General features: G+C 37.9%; 1 protein-coding gene across 1 annotated transcript in view; it reads left to right on the top strand.

The window, feature by feature from the left end:
• The window catches only part of LOC128867005 (uncharacterized), a 103,509-nt gene extending 81,007 nt beyond the window's left edge, over positions 1–22,502 (top strand). The window contains exon 3 of the mRNA XM_054108096.1: positions 22,318–22,502. Within this exon, the coding sequence (XP_053964071.1) occupies positions 22,318–22,502 (185 nt within the window). The remainder of the gene's footprint in view (positions 1–22,317) is intronic.
• The last annotated feature ends 437 nt before the right edge of the window (positions 22,503–22,939 follow it).

Raw genomic sequence — 22,939 nt, 5'->3', positions numbered from 1 at the left:
GTTTTCTGCTCCCTCTCAAACCATGTGAAGGCGGTACCTTCAATAACAAAGGGGTCTTTAAAAGCTGGCCCAACAACTTCTTTAACACCACACCAGGCGGAATGGCATCAACAAATTGGTCGAGAGGTGGGAAGAGGTTGTAAACAGGGGAGCGGAAAAGATCGTAACTAGTCGGTGCAAGGTCCGCAGAATATGACGGATGCTGAAGGATGGATTAAGGAGCACCTGGAGTGGCGTACTTGGCGACTTGTGCAACATGGGGCCTGGCGTTGTCGTGAAGGAGTGAGGTTCGATCAAGTAAATCAGGTATATTCAATCGAATGTCCTCATTCACGAGGTATAGCTGAGCAACGTAGAGTTCTTTGTTGACCGTGGCATTCTTTTCAAGCATTTCCCAGTGTGTCATGCCCTCCCATTTTTCATCACCCGTGACGGTTCGGTACAAAAAGCGCTGTTTATAACCTCGTGTTTCTTGATGACGGGTGAAATGCTGAGAAGCAATTTGAAGGCGACTTTCCTTGTTTTTTTTCGTTGGGCTCGTGAGGCACTCTGACTCCCAATTTTTCGGTAAATCCCATTGAATTAAGGTGACTGAGAATCATTTCATGATTGCAGTTCATTTTTTCTGCCAATTCATGACTGGTTTGGCGACCGTTCCTCCGCTCCTTCAAAATTGAGTTGCAGTGTTCTTCATCGAATTCACAAGGCCTTTCGCAACGGGACGTGTAATCGATGTCGAAAATCACTATTTTTGAACTTTGCTGTAGACTCAACTAAGACTACTTCTACATACACGTCGCAAATGTCCCGGAGAAGAAGAAAAACCAAATTCAAGTTTTTTTATTATCGGCTGGTGTAAGTCCGAGTATATTTATTTGTACATCACCTAGAAAGAAACTGTCTAGTGTTCGCTAATATTTTTCCCGGCTGACGCTGGAACATCCTAAATCGCACCGCTCTGAGATATACTCGCTTGTTAATTAGCCTAATGAAATTCTTTAATTGCGCTCACCGGAGTAGATAAACATTCTGCGGCAATGCTGTTGAATGAAATCAGTCGATAGTTGGCCGCAGACCAAATCAGTTAAATAACCAATCAATCAAATATGAAAGCTGGGATAAAAGCAATTTCGAAATGTTTATGAAACTTCGAGGGCAATATGAAAAACACAACAAGGAAAACAAAACGATATGACCGAGAGGAAGGAAAAATATTTGAACATTAGGGTTGTACTTAAAGAGTGAAAAGAAAATACTACCCACAAACGGTAGTATTACAAAAATCGATTACTTCATTTAGCATTCCCGAAAATAAGGAAAGATATTGGTACATTAAACGGTTCTAAAAATTAAATTAAAAATAATATTAATTATTCTTTTTCAGTGTCCCCCCGCAAACAGTAATATTGCGGTCAAAGGTAGCACACATAAATTTTGGTCGCAATTGGAGACAGTTGCGGAATAAAAATTTAGATTACCCTATAAAGACTCGAGAAATAAAAAGCATTTATTTTTCAATCGAATAACCAAAATCGATGCTAATTTACTTGAAAATATGGCATATAAATTTTGGACTCGACCTACTCATATATTATCAAGTTTTGCTTATTTCCATTTAGTTTTAATTTGTTGAGTATTCATGGGCACAAGTAAAGGGGTTAGGAGTAGTTAGAATTTCAAAAAAAAAAAAAAAATTTTTTTGTTTTTGTATTTTCTTAAAGTACGAAATCTTAAATATATTGTGTGAAAATTTAAAGTGAATCCTAAAAATACCCTTCGAGTTGTTCAACAATTAACAAATGGTGCTCGGGCGCTCCGGAGTCGACAGCTAACCTTCAAAACTATGTTTTTTGAACTGGTGATCACTGTAACCTAAAACGGGCTTGGTTGATTTCAATAAAATTTATACTGCTTTTGAAAAGCATTAAAAACTCGTGGCTGATCGGAGGATTTTTTTTTACAAATTTAGATTTTTTTTTTTAACAATTAAATTTAACGACAGTTTTTTTTCTTGAAAATCTCAAAAATATTTCCAGAAGTCGCCATATTTTTAATATTGAAATCTGAAACTCATTTCTCTTATCCGACTGATTTGAGACTTATCTTTAAGGACTTGTGATGATCACTGCAAGGGACTTCTGGAGAAACGGGATCCACACAAACAGCGATAACTTTTACAATTATTATTTTTTTTTTTGAAATTTTGCTAAAGTCAAGTCGAAACATGATGATTACTGCTATGTTTCTATTTTTATAAAACAAAGCAACTGACTAGCAAAAAAACATTATTGAAAATCATCATTTTTTCGGGGCTCTGACTACCCCTAACCTGTTAGGCGCTTCCAATCGGAATTCAAGTGTACGTGTGGTCTCTTCAACTATAGTTTTGTCAGCGTTGAGACTGTGGTTTAAAAAATTTGATGTACAAATTTACTTACACTTTTAAGAACCACCCAAATGTAGATATCTGTGTGCTTGTACATGTTGTTGAATAGCAATGTCGTGCGTCCAGTATTTTAATTAGACTATAAAAGGCATTTCTAAGCAGAAAAAACTAAATTTTATACAGAATTGTGATACTATTGATGATGATGATCAGCAGGAAAAAAATAAACAACGGAAGTTGCATTCAGTTGCATGCCGTTCGGCTACCACTGCAGTAAGCGCAACGCCGGCTATAAAAGTTCGTAAAATGTTATTTTTACTGTTACAACATCGAGCTAGAAACGGGTATAAAATTCGTATATTTTCAGCATAATTTACACTTACACTTATGCGTAAAAGTATTCACGCACCTATAAGTATATGCGATTTACTGCTAACATCTTTCGTTAAAGGTCATAAAATGTTTAAAATCGAGGCTTTTTCTTTAACTGTAGTTTATTATAGTGAAATAAGAGATGATCAAATTGGAGGTATGTTTTCAAATAGGGGTTTTTTTGCCAGATCACGCGTGACTACTGGCAAACTAAATACATAATTTTTTCAGTATTCATTGGCAATTCGTTATGGAAGAACTTACGCTTCAACAATTTTTATAAACCGTGCAGTTTTATTACGAAAATCGACGATCTGTGTAAAGTGTTCATCGCGCGCTCAGGCCCACTTATGTTGCACATAACCGTTCAGCGATGAGGCTCATTTTTGGCTTAATGGCTACATCAATAAGGAAAATTTCCATATTTGAGCTGAAGAGCAACCCGAGGCCGTTCAAGAATAACCATTAGATCCATTGAGCACAACCATTTGGTGTGGCCTATAGGTTGACCCATATTTCTTCAAAGACGAGGCTGGCGCCAATGTGACAGCGAATGGTGAATGCTGACGCGCCATGCTAAACAACTTTTTAATGCCGGAAATTGAAGCCCGTGGTCTCCACAACATTTGTTTCCAATAAGACGGCGCTACTTGCCATACAGCCCATTAATCACTGAATTTACTGCGTCGTCATGTCGGTGAGCGGCTTATCTCTTTTCACGGGCCAGTGGATTGGCCACCAAGATTCTGTGATATCAAACCTTTTGACTTTTATTTGTGGTGGTAAGTAAAACCTAAACGGTTTGTGGATAAACCAGCCTTGATTGAGGCAGTGGAAGCCAGCTTTACCAAAGTTATTCCCGACATGCCGATCGAGGTCCTCCAGCGATTTATTTAAAATTTGTGTTTACGGATGATCAAAGTACGGCGCAGTTGCGGCCAACATTTGAAAAGGACTACCTTTGAAAAATAATACTATGGGCCTTATATAGTAATGCGGCATATTCAGTTTTTTTTTCTCAATATTTAAATTTAATTTTTTAAGCGACTATAAAGTTTGCTCTCGGTTCTGTGTGCGCATTTTTGAATAGCCCGGGCGTATGAGCAACGAGTACTCGGACACCTGTGCGGTGCACATTACACGAAAGTTTACGTCCGTGGGCTCAAGTAAATCGAGCGTTTTCGAATAGTTCAAGCACTTTCGAGTATTTTAACTTTTTTCTCAACACTTTTTTAAGTTTTACAAATTATACAAAGTACTTACGTCCTTTCAAATTTAATGGAATGAAATAAAATTGGCAATTTTTTATTGTAGTTGCGCAAATTATTCAAAAGCTCGAAAACTCGAACGAACATTTGAGAACATTGGAATAATCAGCATTGAACCGTTCTCGAGTATCTGAAGATCTACTCTAACGCTTCAAAGGCTTAAATTTTCAAAAAATGGGTCCATATACTTATTGCTGAGTTAATACTGAATGTGGCGGTTATTGCTTCATTTATTTCCAACAACATTACTGGGCTCAACACCTCTACTTATGGAGCAAAATGTCAGTGCTCAAATATCCAGTGCATAAACAAATGCATTGCCGCATTTCACGATTAAATACAACCAACCTGGTAATGTGGCATTGGCGAATTACCAATAGCAACATAACAGCAAAATGCATGCATATATGCGTGTTTTAATGCAAAGTAATTGCAATGATACTATGCCAAGTGCCCTCCATTACGAATTGTATAATTTTTTGATGCCCACACTGCATTTGCTGGTGCAAATCTGGTTTTATACAGAATTTTATTCTCCACAAATTCACGTGAATTCTCAAACTGGCAGAGCAGGTGACTGTATCTATTTATTAAATTTTTTTTTATTTCAAATTTTGCGTTTTCCAAAGACTCAAAGTTTCATTGAAATGCATACATCAGCGTTTACTTAAATAATAAAACACTGATGACTGCACAACATCACGCAATTAAATTTAATTTTCTTTCATCCAGCTGCCAAAATCAATGGAAAAAAATAAACAAAAGGAGAATAGCAAATCACTTTTCAACCAAATTTTTATTGCTTGCTGCCTGCAAAAAAAGCCAAAAAAAAAATACAAAATGTTAGCCTGCTAGAGAAGCGGACTTGTATTGAGAAATTATTTTCATAAGAAGAGTTTTTTTAGATACGAGGAAACTGGAATAGTGAAAATAACACAGAGAAATATGTGCTTAATATTCATGAAATTTGATTCATTTGGCAGATAATTTGATGCAATTAACAATTTATTACCAATAACAAGCAAGAGGATGCCTGACGCATATTTTGCGTAGTCTAGAGGATAAGCCTCCCAAACTAAAACTGTTTTTTTGCTACGGTAACATTACCGGCCGCCGTAGCTGAATGGGTTGGTGTGTGACTTTCATTCGTGAGTTCACGGGTTCAAAACCCCAGATATGAAACACCAAATGGTTATAAAATTTTTTTCTCATAGTTTTTTCCACTTGAAGTCTATTTTTCCATAAAAAAACTGCTCATAAAAAAATATTTGCCATTCGGAGTCGATTTGAAAATGTATTGTAAGTTCCTATATTTGTGGAGCAACATGAAGACAAACATCACAAATTGGAGACGAAACTCGACAAAATAACCAACAAATGATCATATATATTCAAACAAGGTGGCGCAAAATTATTCATCCAATTACGTTTTTTTGAACAAATTATTTACAAAAAAAAAGAGGTTGTCTGTAAAGTCGGTTTACTGACGATAGTTTAACGTGATAACGTCATAAGAAAATACTGATTGAATGGTTGCATTTTTCAAAAGAAAATTTTAATTTTATTTGTTTGATGGATATTTTGTAGGGATATAGAGAATGAGTTAACATTAACATAACATAATATAACATAACATAACACAACACAACACAACACAACACAACACAACACAACACAACACAACACAACACAACACAACACAACACAACACAACACAACACAACACAACACAACACAACATAACATAACATAACATAACATAACATAACATAACATAACATAACATAACATAACATAACATAACATAACATAACATAACATAACATAACATAACATAACATAACATAACATAACATAACATAACATAACATAACATAACATAACATAACATAACATAACATAACATAACATAACATAACATAACATAACATAACATAACATAACATAACATAACATAACATAACATAACATAACATAACATAACATAACATAACATAACATAACATAACATAACATAACATAACATAACATAACATAACATAACATAACATAACATAACATAACATAACATAACATAACATAACATAACATAACATAACATAACATAACATAACATAACATAACATAACATAACATAACATAACATAACATAACATAACATAACATATCATAAATCATTCACCAACAGCTTTCATTTGATACCCATATTGTACATACACGTCCGAAGGTTACCCGGGTCCACGTTTTGACCTATATCTCGAGACCCTATCTACCAATAGGTATTCAAACTATACGGAAATCATCTTCAATACCTACTTAACAATGTGTGTAAGTTTGGTTTAATTCGGTTCAAAGACACGGCGGGTCCACGTTTTGGCATATATTTCGAGACCCTGGTAATCAATAGGTATGAAAATTACCCCGTATTAAAGCACTTATCAACAGCTTTCATTTGATATCCATATTGAACAAACACATTCTAGGGTCCACGTTTTGGTCTCTATCTCGAGACCCTAGTCACGGAGCGGATGGAAATACTCTGAACTAAAGCATTCACCAACAGCTTCCATTTGATACCCATATTGTACATACACATCCGAAGGTTACCCGGGTCCACGTTTTGACCTATATCTCGAGACCCTATCTACCAATAGGTATCCAAACTATACGGAAACCATCTTCAATACCTCCTTAACTATGTGTGTAAGTTTGGTTTAATTCGGTGCAAAGACACGGCGGGTCCACGTTTTGGCATATATTTCGAGACCCTAGTCATCAATAGGTATGAAAATTACCCCGTATTAAAGCACGTATCAACAGCTTTCATTTGATACCCATATTGTACATACACAACCAAAGGTTACCCGGGTCCACGTTTTGTTCTATATCTCGAGACCCCAGTCACGGAGCGGCATGAAAAATACTCTGTACTAAAGTATTCACCAACAGTTTCAATTTGATATCCATATTGTACAAACACATTCTAGGGTCCACGTTTTGGTCTCTATCTCGAGACCCTAGTCACGGAGCGGCATGAAAAATACTCTGGACTAAAGCATTCACCAACAGCTTCCATTTGATACCCATATTGTACATACACATCCGAAGGTTACCCGGGTCCACGTTTTGACCTATATCTCGAGCCCTATTTCCAAAATAAAATATAATCCATGTTACTCGTGGATGACGTAGCTTTCGAATGGTGAAAGAATTTTTAAAATCGGTCCAGTAGTTTTGAGCCTATTCATTACAAACAAACAAAGTTTTCCTCTTTATAATATTAGCATAGACAACATATCTTATAAGGTATATGGTAAATATTAAAATACATTTTTTCCTTCATATATAATAAAAAAATTAATAATTATAACATTAAAACAACAGGTATTATTAACAAACTTGGTTTTATTTTAAATTCTTCAAGTGAATCAAATTTATAATAATCAATAAGAAGGCATATGCAAATACAAATACGTGAATTTATATATGTACATATGCGCAATGAGCAAGGTAACACTAATGAGCAAGGTAACGACACATTTTTTCGTGCGTGCAGCCTGTTAAATCGAATTATAAGACGTTATCACGTCAAAAATAAAAATAAAAACACATAAATTTGAGTGTTGCTAATCCTTAATCTTACCCCTACCTGTCTACTTTATAACTGTTAAATATGATTGACGTACAAAGCCATTTGCAAAAGTTATAAATAATCCGATATGGACGTCAGTTTGCGCCAACTTGTATCTTTTTTAAAAACATGCCTGCTAGAAAATTCATTCTGAACTCATTAACTCTTAGAAAAACAGCAAGTATAGAAACTCGGGCTAGAGCAGGGATCGCTCAAATACTGACAACTTCGTGAAGAGGACTTAACAAGACTAGAAGCTTTGTGTGTTGATAACTCCTTACCCTTAAATGCCAGCACGCAAAGTTGCGATTGATTTCGATTACAAGTTGGGCTCTACCGCTCTCGCAAAAATGTATGAACAAAAAAACTTGATCTTGAACCTGGTCATATTTACATTGAAAATAACGTTTTCTAAACACGAAGGTTTTATGATTGCCAAGTCTAGATCTATGCACGGACTTGTAGTAAGAAATTCGAAGCAGTTCCCAGACCTTTCTACGCTGACAAATTTGTATTTTTCTCTTATCCGATCAAAGTTTCACGCTTTTCAACTGTTTTCTGTACTTTACGACTAGTTTTTTTATATGTTTCCGTAAAACAACAAACCAAAATATTAAACTTTTTCATTCTTCTTCTTATTGATAATTGCAAAAAAAATAAAAATAAAAAAAATTGGTGCGTCCACTACTGTTGTGTGTTTGGCCGATCTCCTTCTTCTATTTGTGGTGTGCTTCTTGATTTTTTCCTACAAATGGAGCGATCTACAATTTTAAGCCAAATCCGAATAGCAAATGCTTTTTATGAGAAGCTTTTTCATGAGGGACGACCGCTAATATGAAAACCTGCTTCTATCATTTTGCTGTTTCATGCACGGAGATTCGAACTTACGCACACCCGAAATGCAAGTTTGAGTGGCTGAAAAATTGTGTTTGTAGCGGTTTTGTCCATTTTTTCTATATGGCGAATGTCTGGCGTTGATTTTAGTTGGCCTGCTAGCTTGGCAGGCCGAGAATCGCTGCAGATGGATAAAACTGATGTTATTTGTCATTTCGAACCTACTGTCGTAGATCCTCCTGCCACTAAGCAGAGAGGACTGTAGGAGGCTGGTTGGACTGATGATGGGCCACTTTCGATGGACCACTTTCTATGGGCGAAGCACATGGAAAAGGTAGCCATCTCAGACAGTGCACTCTGCCCAGCATGTGGAAAGGAGTATGAGACTGCGGACCACTTTCTGCGCATTTGCCCGGCCTTCGCTCGAATCCGGCCTGAGATCTTTGCACTGATGTGTTAAGAAGCAGCCTCCTTGTTTCCTTGGCATCACAAGACCTTCTTCGGAGGTCGGGTTGATGTGACGAAAATTAAAAAGATAAAGGGACTTAATGTCGTCTGAGTGCTACACTTGCTAGTAGTCCCGAAAACACAAACAAAAAAAAACGAAAGAAAAGAAAAAAACATCTGCATACCTGGAATTGTTTAAACAAATATGATTGAAAATTGGGTAACTGTAGTGAAAATTTGTTCACCCATTTTTATGTTTTTTAAATTGAAATAAGTAGCTTCGGGTTGCTTAGGGTAACCAATCGAGACTACCTGTGAAGTGCGAAGAAGGAAATACCAATGGAAGGGACCTACACGTTACGGTGGAACCCGCTCCAACAAGTACGGCATGCCGTTCGAAGACTTCGGGTAACCTAGCGAAGAACAACCGAATTCGAAATGGCAGCTCACGGCTTATCATGGAGCAATTTCAGCGCCACAGCGCAAAACTGTATTTCATGGCGTTCTGAAGTTGTTGACGCCCTATGATCTACTAGAAGTTAAAGGAAAAACTATGTTTACATTTTAGATTTGCACAGAGTTTGAAATTTAGATTTACATGGTTTTTGTAAAAAAATGCACAGAATTTTTATAAAAATAGACTACTCGTATCCAAATTAATTGAGAAACAATTAACCCTTCCGTGCCTTAAATGAGAACTTCGTATCAGATGCGTGTTGTCTTTTTCTGGCCAAAAATGAAGAGCTTGTATCAAACGCGTTCCTGTATCAAAAAAGTTTAAGAATTGTAAAAACTTAAAAAAAGTTCTACAATATTCATCGAAATTCGCCACTTTACAGTAGATAAAAAAAATTCCAGGCATGCAAGTTTATAGGTAGTGCATAAAATTTTGATACGATTGCGTGCAAGTCTCAATTGGCTTAAAATTTGCCTTAATTTTTTACTATGTTTTTTGTTTGGATGCCGTGTTGATATTTTTTCCAAAGAAAAAAGCTTTTATCGCAAGCGGAACACACAATTGTCGCTCGATTCATGAGGCAAGGTGTTAAATAGTCCAAACTTGTCAACAGATCACTGCGCTAAAGTTATTGCCCGCTGTGCGCATACCCATATGAATTACCATTTCGTGTCTCATTACGAATAAGAAAACAACAGCCTGCAAGGGCATAAAGTTATAATCGCCTAATGCACTTGTGCGTAATAGCATTAAATTGCATATACGGTATATACCTATGAAATGAGACTTTCAGCTATTAATCCACAGATGTCGCTAGGAGTATTTTAAACCTTCGCAAATGTCTTCTTTTTTTCGTCTGCCATCTGTCAACAATATTCAGTTCTCAAGCTCATCAAAAGCTTATAGAAGCTTATGGTGGGCATGGTCTAAGTAGAGCACAGTGCTTCAGGTAGTTTGAAAAATTCCGAAGTGGTGATTTTGGCCCGGAGAACGAGGACAGTGGCTGGCAACCGAAAAAGTTTGAGGACGCCGAACTGCAAGCATTGCTGAATGAAGGTGATGGTCAAACGCAAGAAATGATGGCAGAGCTGTTGGAAGTGACCCAAAAAACCATTTCCAAACGTTTGAAAGGCATGGGCATGATTTTAAAGGTCGGAAGATGGGTGCCGCATGAAGTGACTGAAAGGCAGCAAGAGAACTGAAAAGCCACTTGTGAAATGCTGCTCTCCTGGTTCAAAAGGAAGTCTTTTTTCCACCGAGTCGTTACGAGTGATGAAAAATGGGTGTATTTCACCAATCCCAAGCGTAAACGTTCGTATGGTCCGCCCGGCCATAAGCCAAGAACAACGGCCAAACCAAATCGCTTTGGCCACAAAGCAATGCTGTGTGTTTTCTGGGATCAGCCTGGTATAATTTGGTACGTGCTACTAAAACCAGGTGAAACAGTTGACGGTGCACGCTACCAACGACAATTGGCCGATTTGAACAGCGCTATACACCGAAAACGCCCAGAATATGCCGATCGGTGTCACAAAGTAATTTTTCTTGATGACAATGCACCGCCACATCGAACAAGAGCGACCCGGGAATTGGTGGAGACGTACGATTGGGAATCGCTGGTGCATGCGGCTTACTCACCAGACTTGGCGCCTTCCGAGTATCATTTGCTTGCATCAATGGGCCACGCACTTTCCGAGCAGCGCTTCAATTCTCACGAAGAAGCCAAAAAATGGCTCGATGATTGGTTTGCGGCCAAAGACGGCCAATTTTTTTGGCGCGGCATCCACAAATTGCCTGAGAGATGGGAAAAATGTGTCGCCAGCGGTGGCTATTATTTTGAAGATTAAATTTCTAACCATTTTTTGTTAATAAACGTTTGAAATTGAAAAAAGTGATTTCATTTCATAGGTGTATACCGTAGTAATACTCGTATAATAACTTTGGACCTCGTCCCTCATCGCAGCGCTATGCGAGAGTGCCGAAAATTAATGGCACCCCCATGAAAATTTATTGAAGCTCTGATAGAAGAGTTAAAAAAACCCTAAAGTCCGACCTGAGTAATGACAATACCGCAAAGGAATGGAATAAAGGCAAACAAAAGAATGGAAGCAAGTGATTAATATACGCGAGACATCCGCAGATTTCAGCCATCTTTCAGTGCCGTCCTTTTCGCGAATAGAACCAGTTGTTTGTTTTCGTCTTTTATCTTTAATCTTCATAACTTAATTTTTATATACATTTTTTTTTAATTTTTTATGTGCACTGAGCTCACTTTTTGCTGCTTATCTGCTAACCATTATGACGCAAATTAAAATGCACTTAGTCACTTGAGGCGGCACGTCAAGGCGTATGCGCGACATTTACCATTTGTGCAAAAATAATATAACCAGTACTGCGATAATGCATAGCTGCAGAACCGAAGTGTTTATGAAAATAAAGCGGATATAAAATAAAATCGAAAAAATGAGGAGAAAATTATTTATTATGCAAAGCATTACTGTAATTTTACAATGTATATATGTATGTATATGTATGCATAGTAAACATACCTTCACAAAGAAAAAAACCAAAGAATAAAAAAACAAAAAATCTCACAAAGTACAAAAACAATATGCAGGAAAAGTGGACCACTCATAATTACATAAATGCTTTGCATTTTAATTTGATAAGCGCGCATGCAACATTTAACATGACATTTACGCTGTGAATGGCATTGAATGCCAGGCAACCGCACAGGCAACGCTGCCAGCAGTCGTGCTGGCAAGCAGGAGGGTTCACTAAAATGGTAAGTAGAAAGCAAAGGAGGAGCTGGGAAAAGCGTGGAAAAGCAGTACGTCGACATGCGAATGTAGTTGAAAGGATTTAAAAAGCGAGCACGAAGCGAATAGCTTCATTACCCGCACACAAAAACATAAAAAGTCTAATTGAAGTGCATACGCACCCGTGCATGCAGTCACTCATATACTCGTATGTATGTATGTACGTACCGTTAAATGATTTTACGCCACATGTGCATGTGTTTGTATGTGCAATAGCGCTAGGAGCTTTTGCAATGCAGAAAATCACATAAATAACTGAGACTGGATGCAGTCATTGAATCGCCACCGTTAAATGGGATTTCTTCAGCTGTGTGATATTTTGAACTGATAAAGAATGGCAGCAGTAAATGGTGGTGCACCACAAACACACACGAAGTATATATATATATGTACGTAAGGGCACATGTCGCAGTGCACAGCTTAGCGTCCACCTTCAATTTCACTTATCTAAAGCGCAAAGAGTATGCACCAGTTATAGTAGTTCGAGTAAGTCGTTGTTGGCTTCACATGAGTTTCCTTTGTGTAGTTTTTATTATAATAGCATAACGTTTATGCGGCACTTATAAATTATTGAACACACCCTCGGAATATTCATTAGTTTTGTACGTATGAGCGGAGCGAAAAATTTTAGAGAAATAAACTTACATAAGAACAACCGCTGCCAATTCAAGCTGCTTGGCTCAGCACGAACGACTCAATTCAGATGAAAAATATGAGGAATATTATTTCGCAACAAAATATTACAGTTTATTTGCATAGCAAAGCGCTTAGCATTGCACTGGATCAAGTAAAAGCAAAAGGTTATTCATACTAGACTAAAGTAGTTGTAGTTGTGTGGAGATTTGGTAGCTCTTATGGTGATTTATTTCAATTACATAAATATTTTCTTCGAAGCCTTCACCACCTCATTCAGGACACTCCTACTATAGATGGTTAATTTCCAAAGGCGAATTATTTTTGAGACTTAATTGCCGCTTTAGTCTCGAAATCTTTTCTGACAGCTTGCATTGCTATAACTTCTCATAAAAACCCACCTACCATTTGTAGTCGGTGTAAAAGTGTAGGGTAACTTGATGATGTAATGAATGCATGGAATGCGATTAAAAAAAACGTTGAAAGCGTGTTATGTAGAAAAAAGATAGTCTTCGACGCAGTTACACAAAGCGTAGCCTCACAGACAGGGACATAAGAAGACGAGCCTATAGTATGAAGCTGGCTACAAGCAGGGAAGAAGAGGAGGGATTGTTTGAGTGGCCACCCCACATGACGCAGTAGACGACGGTCGCTGTACGTGCGAAGGCGTTTGGAATCCTATCTGGCCCACCAAAAAACAAAAAAAAACAAAGAAAATAAATAGATATTTATGGAGCAACTTGAAGTGGTTTTTACTACTCTTGATGCATATTTTGATATTTTAGACGCTTCTTTCAGCAAATAGTTACTTCATTACACCGCGTTACACACATTCTGTCCTATGAACCAAATATACTTTTTCGGAAAGGGGATAAAAAATAAAAATAACGTGTATCGGCGATTTTCATGTACACGTCACAATTGCTTTTTTTTTTTTTTTGTATTATATAACTTTAAACGAGCAATTCTTGTATGCATATCTGTATAGCCACACGATCTCAGGATTAGCTTAACGGATTTGAATGAAATTGGGCACACAGATAGTGTATCACATTTCCAGACTTTTCACCTAGATGTTGCCATTGACAATGTTTCACAGGGTTGCCACCTGTTTGAAATTAAAAAAAAAATTGCATGAGATACGCCGATGTGGGTATCAAAAGAAAGGTATTTCACTCCGCATTACAATAGAGATATAAAACCCCGAATTTTTTTATTAATTTTATTATATTAAAATTAAAAATTGTTACATTAAAAATTTTAATGCTTTTAAAGAAACTTAGGCCTTTTATTTTTGCGTTTGTAAGCAATTGTGTCAGTATCGCGACAAATAGACCAACAGTATTCGCCAAGCATATGCTTAATGTCTTGTCCTTTAAAGCGCTTTTCAATAGCCGCAATGTTCTAATGGAACTTTTCGCCATGTTCATCGCTACAAGCTCCTAAATCACCAGGGAAACAATCTAAATGATTGTGAAGGAAATGGGTCTTTAGCGACATTAATATGCCCATTTCGCCATATGCCGAAATCATTTCTGCAACAATATTTTTATAATTGTCAGCTCGTTTGTTGCCAAGAACCGGCTCAATAACGGCAACTATGCCTTTCCATGCACGTTGTTCGATAGCATTCAATTTTGATGAAAATTCATAACTTGCAACTATTTTTTTAAAATAAATAAATAATAAAAAAAATACCTGAATGAATCTTTGCGCCGCTCAGTTTCGGAAAAATATTCCGCAAACTTCCAATCGCCTCGCCCTCACGATCCAGTTTTTTAACAAAATTTGATACGATACCGAGCTTAATGTGTAGTGATGACTAAAGGTTAATAAGTTGTTTAAAAATATGGAGTCCCTTCAAGTTATGCCGAAAATTTAGAAAAATTTTTTTTTTTTAGAAAAAAAAAATTCAAGAAAATCTGAGAATTGATAAAATTTTTTTTTTTAATTTTACATAATAGCAACATTTCCACGAGTCTGCCTGCAGAAATTCAGCGCGATTGGATCACGGAAAAAGGGTTAAAAATTGATCCAAAGATTTTCACACAGGCGAATACGAGCTCTATAGTTTATACATAAAAAAAAAATTCTGACGTGTACATGAAAATCGCCGATACACGTGTATTTTTATTTTTTATCCCCTTTCCGAAAAGGTATATTTGGTTCATAGGACAGAAAAAAAGTTCGTTTTTGTAACGCAGTGTTATCGGTGCAGCTGAAAGTCAGCAATAGTCTGTTTGTCGGAATATCAGATCTAAACACAAGGTACAGAATTGAACCGTGGACAGTGCTTTGCAGAACACTAACCATAACACAATCATTTACTGTATTTTTTCTGGTTAGGCTAGGTAAAATGGCTGTCTTCCAATGCACTTGGGTCAAATAGAAGCCATTTGTGATACCACCGGTACCATTCCATCCTTACGCCACTTGGTCCTCTTTAAACCATCGTATGGGTTTAGTAAATCAAGTTGGTCTAGCAAACTTTATATATGTAACATCCACAACGCTGGCCAGAAAAGCGATTCGGAACAGCTTTAACCTTCTTTAAGCCATGTATCAGCTGTTTCGACAAGTTGGGTACAGAGAGAGAGGTATGTTAGATGAGTGGGTTTAAAGGGGGCATGTGAAAAGGTGGTTAGTGTAGTGCTGGACATATATTTAGTATGTCGCGGTCAATTCTGGAAGTTTAACCCTCTACAGCATCCAGAACGAAATCGTTCCAAAATTACGCGGACCTTTCGTGGTAGCTGGAGCTGTTAATCTGCTGTGGGTGGTGGTTAGACACAGATTACGGCATTCGGGGGTCGGAAGCTTAATAAGGTGGTAGAGATCTCCCGCTGAATGTGATTTATCGTCCGTCTAAGCACTGTCCCGTCCAATAGTTGTCGATTAGTTTTCCCCTGGATCTCGTCGGCGTAGTTGAAGAGGAGCTTCCTGATGTGCCTAGGAGGCTGATCTAGCTCCAGTAGGTGTCTACGTGGGTGAAACCTGTTATAGCACCCTTGCAGAAACTGTTTGCTGAGCTGTTTATTGTACTCCTTTACAGGTAGCATCCGTGCCCCGTTATATAAGTGTTGTAGAGGTCACATCCGTCGCTGTTCGAATAGCAGTGTTTTGGTATATCTGAAGCTTCATCCAGTGCATGCCACTAAGCGCAGACTACTAGACAGGCGCAGCGTGTTTTAGAATCGGCCAGCCAATTGCCGTCGTGTTCGACTGTGTCTTCCTTTTCTGCATTCTGAAAGTCTCTGTAAAATTCAAAATATGGCACAGGAAATCACAAATGGCGAGTTAATACCACATAATACAGTCGTGCAGGAATGGGTTAATTTTCATCGTTTACCACCACATGCCAGACTTTTCTGCAATATAAAGCACTTGTTCGGAAGTAAATATTTTATAATGAAAAAAAAAATTTTAAAGAATCAATGCGATTTTAAATGCGACTTCAAACGTACGAGGTGTGTTCAAAAAGTATCGCATATTTTTCACAAATTATTTATTTATTCATTAATATCTATTTTGTCCCCTTCAAGGTAATCCCCATGAGATGTTATGCACCGGTGCCAACGTTTTTTCCAATCTTCGAAGCACTTCAAAAAATCATTTTTTTTATGTTGTTCACCACCTACTTCGATGCCGTCTTTATCTCGTTAATCGTAGCATAGCGTCATCCTTTCGTGGGCCTCTTCAGTTTCAGGAACAAGAAAAAGTCACAGGGGGCCAGATCTGGGGAATACGGATGCCACAGCCTCATTAGTGTGTTGTTTTTGGCTAAAAAGTCGCGCATAAGCAACAATGTGTGAGCAGGGCCTTTATCGTGATGCAAGAGCCAATTTTTGTTCCGCACAAATCCCGGCGTTTCTGGCGGATTTCTTCACGCAAATTTCGCATAACTTGCTGGTAATGTACCTTATTGACCGTTTTACCCTGGTTTCCACGTCATGGTTCACCAGTTATGACTCTCTGGAGCAAATTTGGATTGTCGCGGACAGAGTCCAACATCTCATTAGGAATATTCATCCGATGCTGCTTTTGGTACGAATTTTGCGTCGACCCGTCTCATGCCCAAAGCATTGCCAAAAATCGAATGGCACCAGCCAATTGATATGCCTAGGTCCTCAGCAACTTGTTTAACGGTGATTCGACGATGGGCCAATACCAATTTGCATTTTCTTCACTTCATCAATTTTTGCGTCTCTTGTAGAAGTGCTCGGGCGCCCGGCACGCTTTTCGTCGTTCACATCTTCTCGGCCTTCTGAGAACCAGGTTGTACCACCGATAAACGTTGCTTTGATCCAAAGTAGCTTCTCCGTATGACACAGTCACCATTTGGAATGTATCCCACTTAATTTGGTTTTTCACACGAAATCTGATACAGATTCTTTGATCCATCTTTTTGAATAGGTAAAAATCGAAGATGAGCCGAAACACGTGCAAGTAAAGCTGCTGCCAACAAGTAAATGAACATTCAAAATGGCCGAACTCGTCGGCATGAGTAAGAGACATGAATACCTACATGCAAATATCGCCACAAAAAAATACAAAAATCGAAATTCGAATATACGTAACCTGCGAAAATTCAAATTTCGCAATACTTTTTGAACACACCTCGTACACTTTACTAAGCTAAAAACTAAATTTATGAAATAAAAATGAAAAATATTACGAATATCAAAAGAAGATAAAGTGTCTATATGACTTGCCGGCACGACAAGGCTTGTTCTCTTTATACTGGCAATAAAAAAAGAATAAAAATAATAATTAAAATTTGAGTAACAAAAATCAAAAAATTATAGTATGAAGAAAAAGACGAAAAAAAGCTTTACAAAAAACACTTTTTGTTCTTTGATTCAAACCCCCAAATGCATCTGATTTCAAACTATTTCTAACGCGCAGCAAATTTAAAGTAAATAAACTCAGCTCCATCCACCGCCGCATCATCACCTCATCGCATTTGCAATGGCTTTGCGTACTTTTGTATATTAGTACGCCCGTCAATTGCCTACTCACATCCACATGCCATTTATTTGCTAATTCGATCATTAACTGTAAATAAGCGCATGGTGAGGCGAATTAAGACATAAACAAAAAATGAAAGCGTTTTCAGACCTAAAACGTGTAAGTGGCTGCGAAACGTTTTATGTGATTTTCGTCAAATTAACTGCATCTGCTAAATACGAGCACAAGCGCGCAGCATAGCACAGCGCAGCAGGCAAAAACAAGAAACAAAAGCAAAACAAAAAAACGAAGCGTAAAGCGCATGTTTGCCTGTTAATTTAATATTAATAAGTTTTATTTAAGGTAATTAGGCTTTGTAGTGCCATAAAGCAGGCAAGCAGTCGTCAGCTGCACATCCCCCTGCCGAGGGGGTAAAGGGGTAGACAGACCGCGAATCGAGTGAATGTGGTGGCTGAATATATTACAGAAACTGAATGGAGAGAGAAACAAAGGTGCACTAAATAAAGCGAAGCGAGGTCGTTTTGCTCGCATATCCTGGATGGTAAACATATTTACAAAGAGTTACATGTACCCTTGTAGATATGTAGATGTGTAGTTACAAAGGAGTATTAGAAAAAAGGTGGCTGCATGGAGTTGAGGAACAAAAAAGGGGTAGATATATTTTTAAATTATCTTATACTTTCGGTATTTTCCATAGTTTCCTAGTCGCCTGTGGACTCAAGTTACAGAAAATATCTTCGAAAGAAAAAAATGTGCTCTGCTGTCTTCCTAGCTGTATCCAAGGCTTTCAATGAGGTATGCCACGGTGGTATTTTAACCAAAATCAAAAAGCTATTACCAACTGAATATTACAACATTATGAAACCCTACAAGGTGCGCCATCTTTTATGCCGGTATGTAAACGCTGAATTACTTTGCCATTTACCAACCGATCGACTTCAACATATGTACATGTTTTCGATACGCCATAGATCGTTCCACACCGAAACAATGCGCTGAAATAGTGACGCTAGACATCGAAAATAGTAGTTCTACGAGTATTGTTCCAACTCAACGCGCATATCGCAAAAAGTATCGCGGCAAACAGGCACCGTCTGACAATACCATTCGTCGTTTGGTGTTGAGTTTTTTTGAGCTCAGGACAGTAGGTGATCGTAAACGTGCCGTTCATCAACGACCAAGACGTTCCAATGAACTTGTTAAAGCAGTGCGGGAGAGCGTTGCCCAGGAGCCAACAGTGTCGTATCGTCGTCGCGCTTAGCATTTTGGCGTCAGTGAAACCATGATGCGGCGCATTTTAAAGGATGATTTTAGTTTGTTTCCATATAGAGTGCAATTGACACAAAGAATATTGCCAACGGGACCATTCACGTCGCTTGGAATATGGCCAAACAGTCGCCTGAATGGTTGAGACTAAACCAATATTTGGAAGCAAATTTTAATGACTGACCGCTTTTGGGGAACTGAGAAACCACACGAGATACATAAAACGCCATTGCATGACCAGAAAGTAACTGTTTGGGCCGGAATGTGCGCCAAAACCTCCATTGGGCCAAATTTTTACCGAGAAAATGGAAAAGTCGATGGAAACCGATATCGATGGATGTTGGTTAACCAACGTCGGCCGCTTGGTTAACCATTAGCAGTTATTTATAATGTCACTAACCTATATTGTAAAAATAAAAAAATATTCCCATAAACCGGCTACGGCTCTGCGATTGGTTTTGAAAACTTTAAAATTTGAGTATCAGAAGGGCCTCCCAGATGCTGTACTATTTATTATTTACATAAACGATACTGGAAACATTTTGATATATTATAAAATAGTGGCATATGCAAGAAGAGAAAAGAAACCTGAATGCGAAAGGAAGGTAATGTATGATATTCTTCGTCCCCTTCTTCTTCTTTTTCTTCTTCTTAGCGTCACAGACCTTGGTGAACCATTGCTTCATTCACAGCTTCTTGAAATCGATCTCGATTTACAGCCACTTCCCTCCAGCATTGCACGCGCATTTTCATAAGATCAGCTTCCACATCTTTTAGCCATCTTTTCCTCGAACGTCCCCGTTTTCTTTCTCCAATTGAGCAAAGATCTAGTGCCTTTTTCGTTGATCGCTCCCTTGGCATTCTAACCACATGTCTCAGCCATCTAAGTCGTTGCGTCTGTCAGTCTAAGGGGTCCATAGATCTTTCGGAGCACTCTTCTTCCAAAGCACATTAACTGTTTAGTCTCGTTAGCTTTCAGTGTCCATAGTTCGCAGCCACATGTAAGCAAAGGCCGTATCAGTGCTTTATGCATTCTTAATTTTTGCTGACGCGATAATATTTTAGATCTGAGAAATTTTAGATTAGCATTATATGCTTTGTTGGCTACTCGCATTCTGTCATTGATTGCTACCGACATGCCTTGGTTGGCTGATAATGAAATGCCCAAGTAGGTGAACTGATTTACTCATTGGAATGTGTATGCCCCACACTCCAGATCATTGGATACAATGTTTGATCATGATCGGACTATATATTTAATTTTTTCTGCATTGATTATCAGTCCAGTTAGATATATTATTTCCACCAGCTTTTTGAGCGCAGCCTGCAGCTCATTTCTAGTTTTTGCCATTTTAATATATCATCTCCATAGGCACACATTTGGAATGGCTTTTTGTAGATGCTTACATTCGGGTTTATTTTGCTTAGTATTCCATGTAGCACCAGGCTAAATGTAAGCGTTGAGAGGGCATCTCCGTGTTTAACTTCTGAGGCAATAGAGAACGGTTCCGTACATTCACCTTGCACTATAACTTTTTCTGTCGTATTTGTAAGGGTCATAATAACAAGTTCAATAAGCCTTGTTGGTATGCCTATAGACTGCAACAAGTATTTTATTTTACTTCGGTCTATGCTATCAAACTCCTGCTGAAAATCGATAAATAGACAGTGAGTATCATATCTATGATATGTATATAGCAAGGAGGCTCGGAGGCTATAAACAAAACTAAACGCAAAGCGCTTCAACAGTTTCCTTAGATGTTGAAAAACGTTGATCGCGTATTTTATTTATGGCCTTTGGGAACAAAGAGAAATTATTCGATGGCAAATCAAAGCTGTAAGATGGATTGGTATTTTGAGTGTTCAAAAACCCTTGATTTGGAATCCTATTTCCATTAATTTTATAACCACAACTTTTAGGGATTGAGCTGGTGCTTTGGCGTGATAGAAAAGGAAAATCACCAGACTTCCTTGATTCAAGCGAATGCCAAACACAGAAAAATAAATCAATCTGGCTAAAACTTGGTGCCTGTTCTTTCAAGAGATGCTCCTAACTAAACATAACCTCGATACGCGCCAGTAGTGCCAGCTCTCTGACCTCGCATGGACTTTTCAAACGACGCTCGTATTCAGCGTTAATTTTCTCAAAAGTATTTTTAGTGTTGAATTAAAAATCACAAATTTCCGAATTGAAAAGCAAAAATACAAAACGAATGATTAATAACGCAAATGAGTGCCACAAGCAATCAACAGAAATACTACAGGCACGGAGCAAATTGTAAAGAGTGCAGCTTTGCGTAATTGCTCTGTCAATACCATCAATATGTCAAATTGGCAATAGTTGCCGGAAATATGCTGCACCATTTTTAATCTTCAAAAGTGATTTGTTCCTTCAGCAGTAAAAGAAGAAAAACAAAAAAAAAAAACAACATTGAAAAATTTAATGTTGCATGCCACACTTGTGTGTGCGGCAATGCACGTAATTAATATTGCCTTTGTAGCTGAAGCACAAATAATGAGAATTGTTGTAGTTGGCTAAGAGTAGTTGCCTCTGGCGTTGCCAAATCAAGTCTAGCGTCCTGCTTGATTGGTCTCTGAGTGGCTGAAATGACCGGACTCATTGAGGAAAGTCAGGTGCAGTGGCTTTTGGCTGTTGATTGGTAGCTTTTTTGCATCAACACAAACGCAAGCAATTTACTTTAGACGCTTTTGAAAGAAATTAAAAATCAGTAATAACGACTTCATGGCTCAATGGGCTTTAATGCCTTTTCGCAAAATTGGCTTGCAATACATTTTTCTTTATTAATCCTCTTGCTTACATGTGACTTTAGATTTCATCGATTGCTGTCGAGGTGTGCTGAACACAATAGCATTTATTTCATCATTCATGTAGAGTCATAACTCAGGCCTAAACAGATGATTTTTTTTCTTTCATGAGACTGATTTCCACTGTATTTTTTTATGCTGTACACGATGTTGAAGTCCAAAAGTGTTTGTTACGCCAGAGTTTCAATAAAACGTGGGGCAAAAAACTATTAAAACATATGCCTGTGTGTTTTTATTCCAACTTTTCTGAAATCAGAAAAGGATTTCAACATAAACTCCAATTAAAGGTTGAGTCGTGCGCCAAACTAACCACACAGAAGTCAGGAAAAAACCAATACACCACTTATGTGTAATTGTGCTTGTAAACTTTCACATTTAATTTTTTAAATTAAAGTTAAGCTAATTCTCAGGCAAAGTACGAGTATGTCGTTGTCAACAGTATCCTTACCTCAAACGAAAGGGAATGAAAGCAGCAGCGTATGCGGATGACGTAGTGATTATAGTTTCAGGAATGTTTCCAACCATAATCAGTGAGATAATGGAAGAAGCTCTGGGATTACGCAGCAGCTGGGCCACAGACTGTGGTCAAGTGTAAACCTGGGCAAAACTGAACTGATGGTATTCACTAAGAGAACCAAGATAACAAACTTTATTCTCCCCAAATTAAACGGCGTTAGTCTTATGCTAACACTACCTGCAAAATACTTAGGTGTCATCCTATATCCCAAACTCAGCTGGAAGTCCAACGAAGAGTACAGAGTAAAGAAAGCGAATATAGCACTTTACACCTGTAGGAGAATATTGGGTAAAAAATGGGGTCTCCAACCAAAACTATCCAATTGGTGCTACACAGCCATAGTCTGGTGGCGCGCTATGGAAAAGAAATACAACCAAACCAAGCTAAATAAGATACAAAGAACAGCGTGTATCTTAAAGACAGGAGCGCTTAGCAGCCGTCCTGCTGAAGCGCTGAATGTACTAACTCATCTATTACCATTCGACTCACACATAAAAATAATCGCTACTTGCAGC

This window comes from Anastrepha ludens, chromosome 6 (genome assembly GCF_028408465.1).
Source record: "Anastrepha ludens isolate Willacy chromosome 6, idAnaLude1.1, whole genome shotgun sequence".
In the NCBI taxonomy this organism is placed as follows: domain Eukaryota; kingdom Metazoa; phylum Arthropoda; class Insecta; order Diptera; family Tephritidae; genus Anastrepha; species Anastrepha ludens.
Note: the sequence above shows the minus strand (reverse complement) of the source record. Positions and strands in the feature narration are given on the sequence as shown.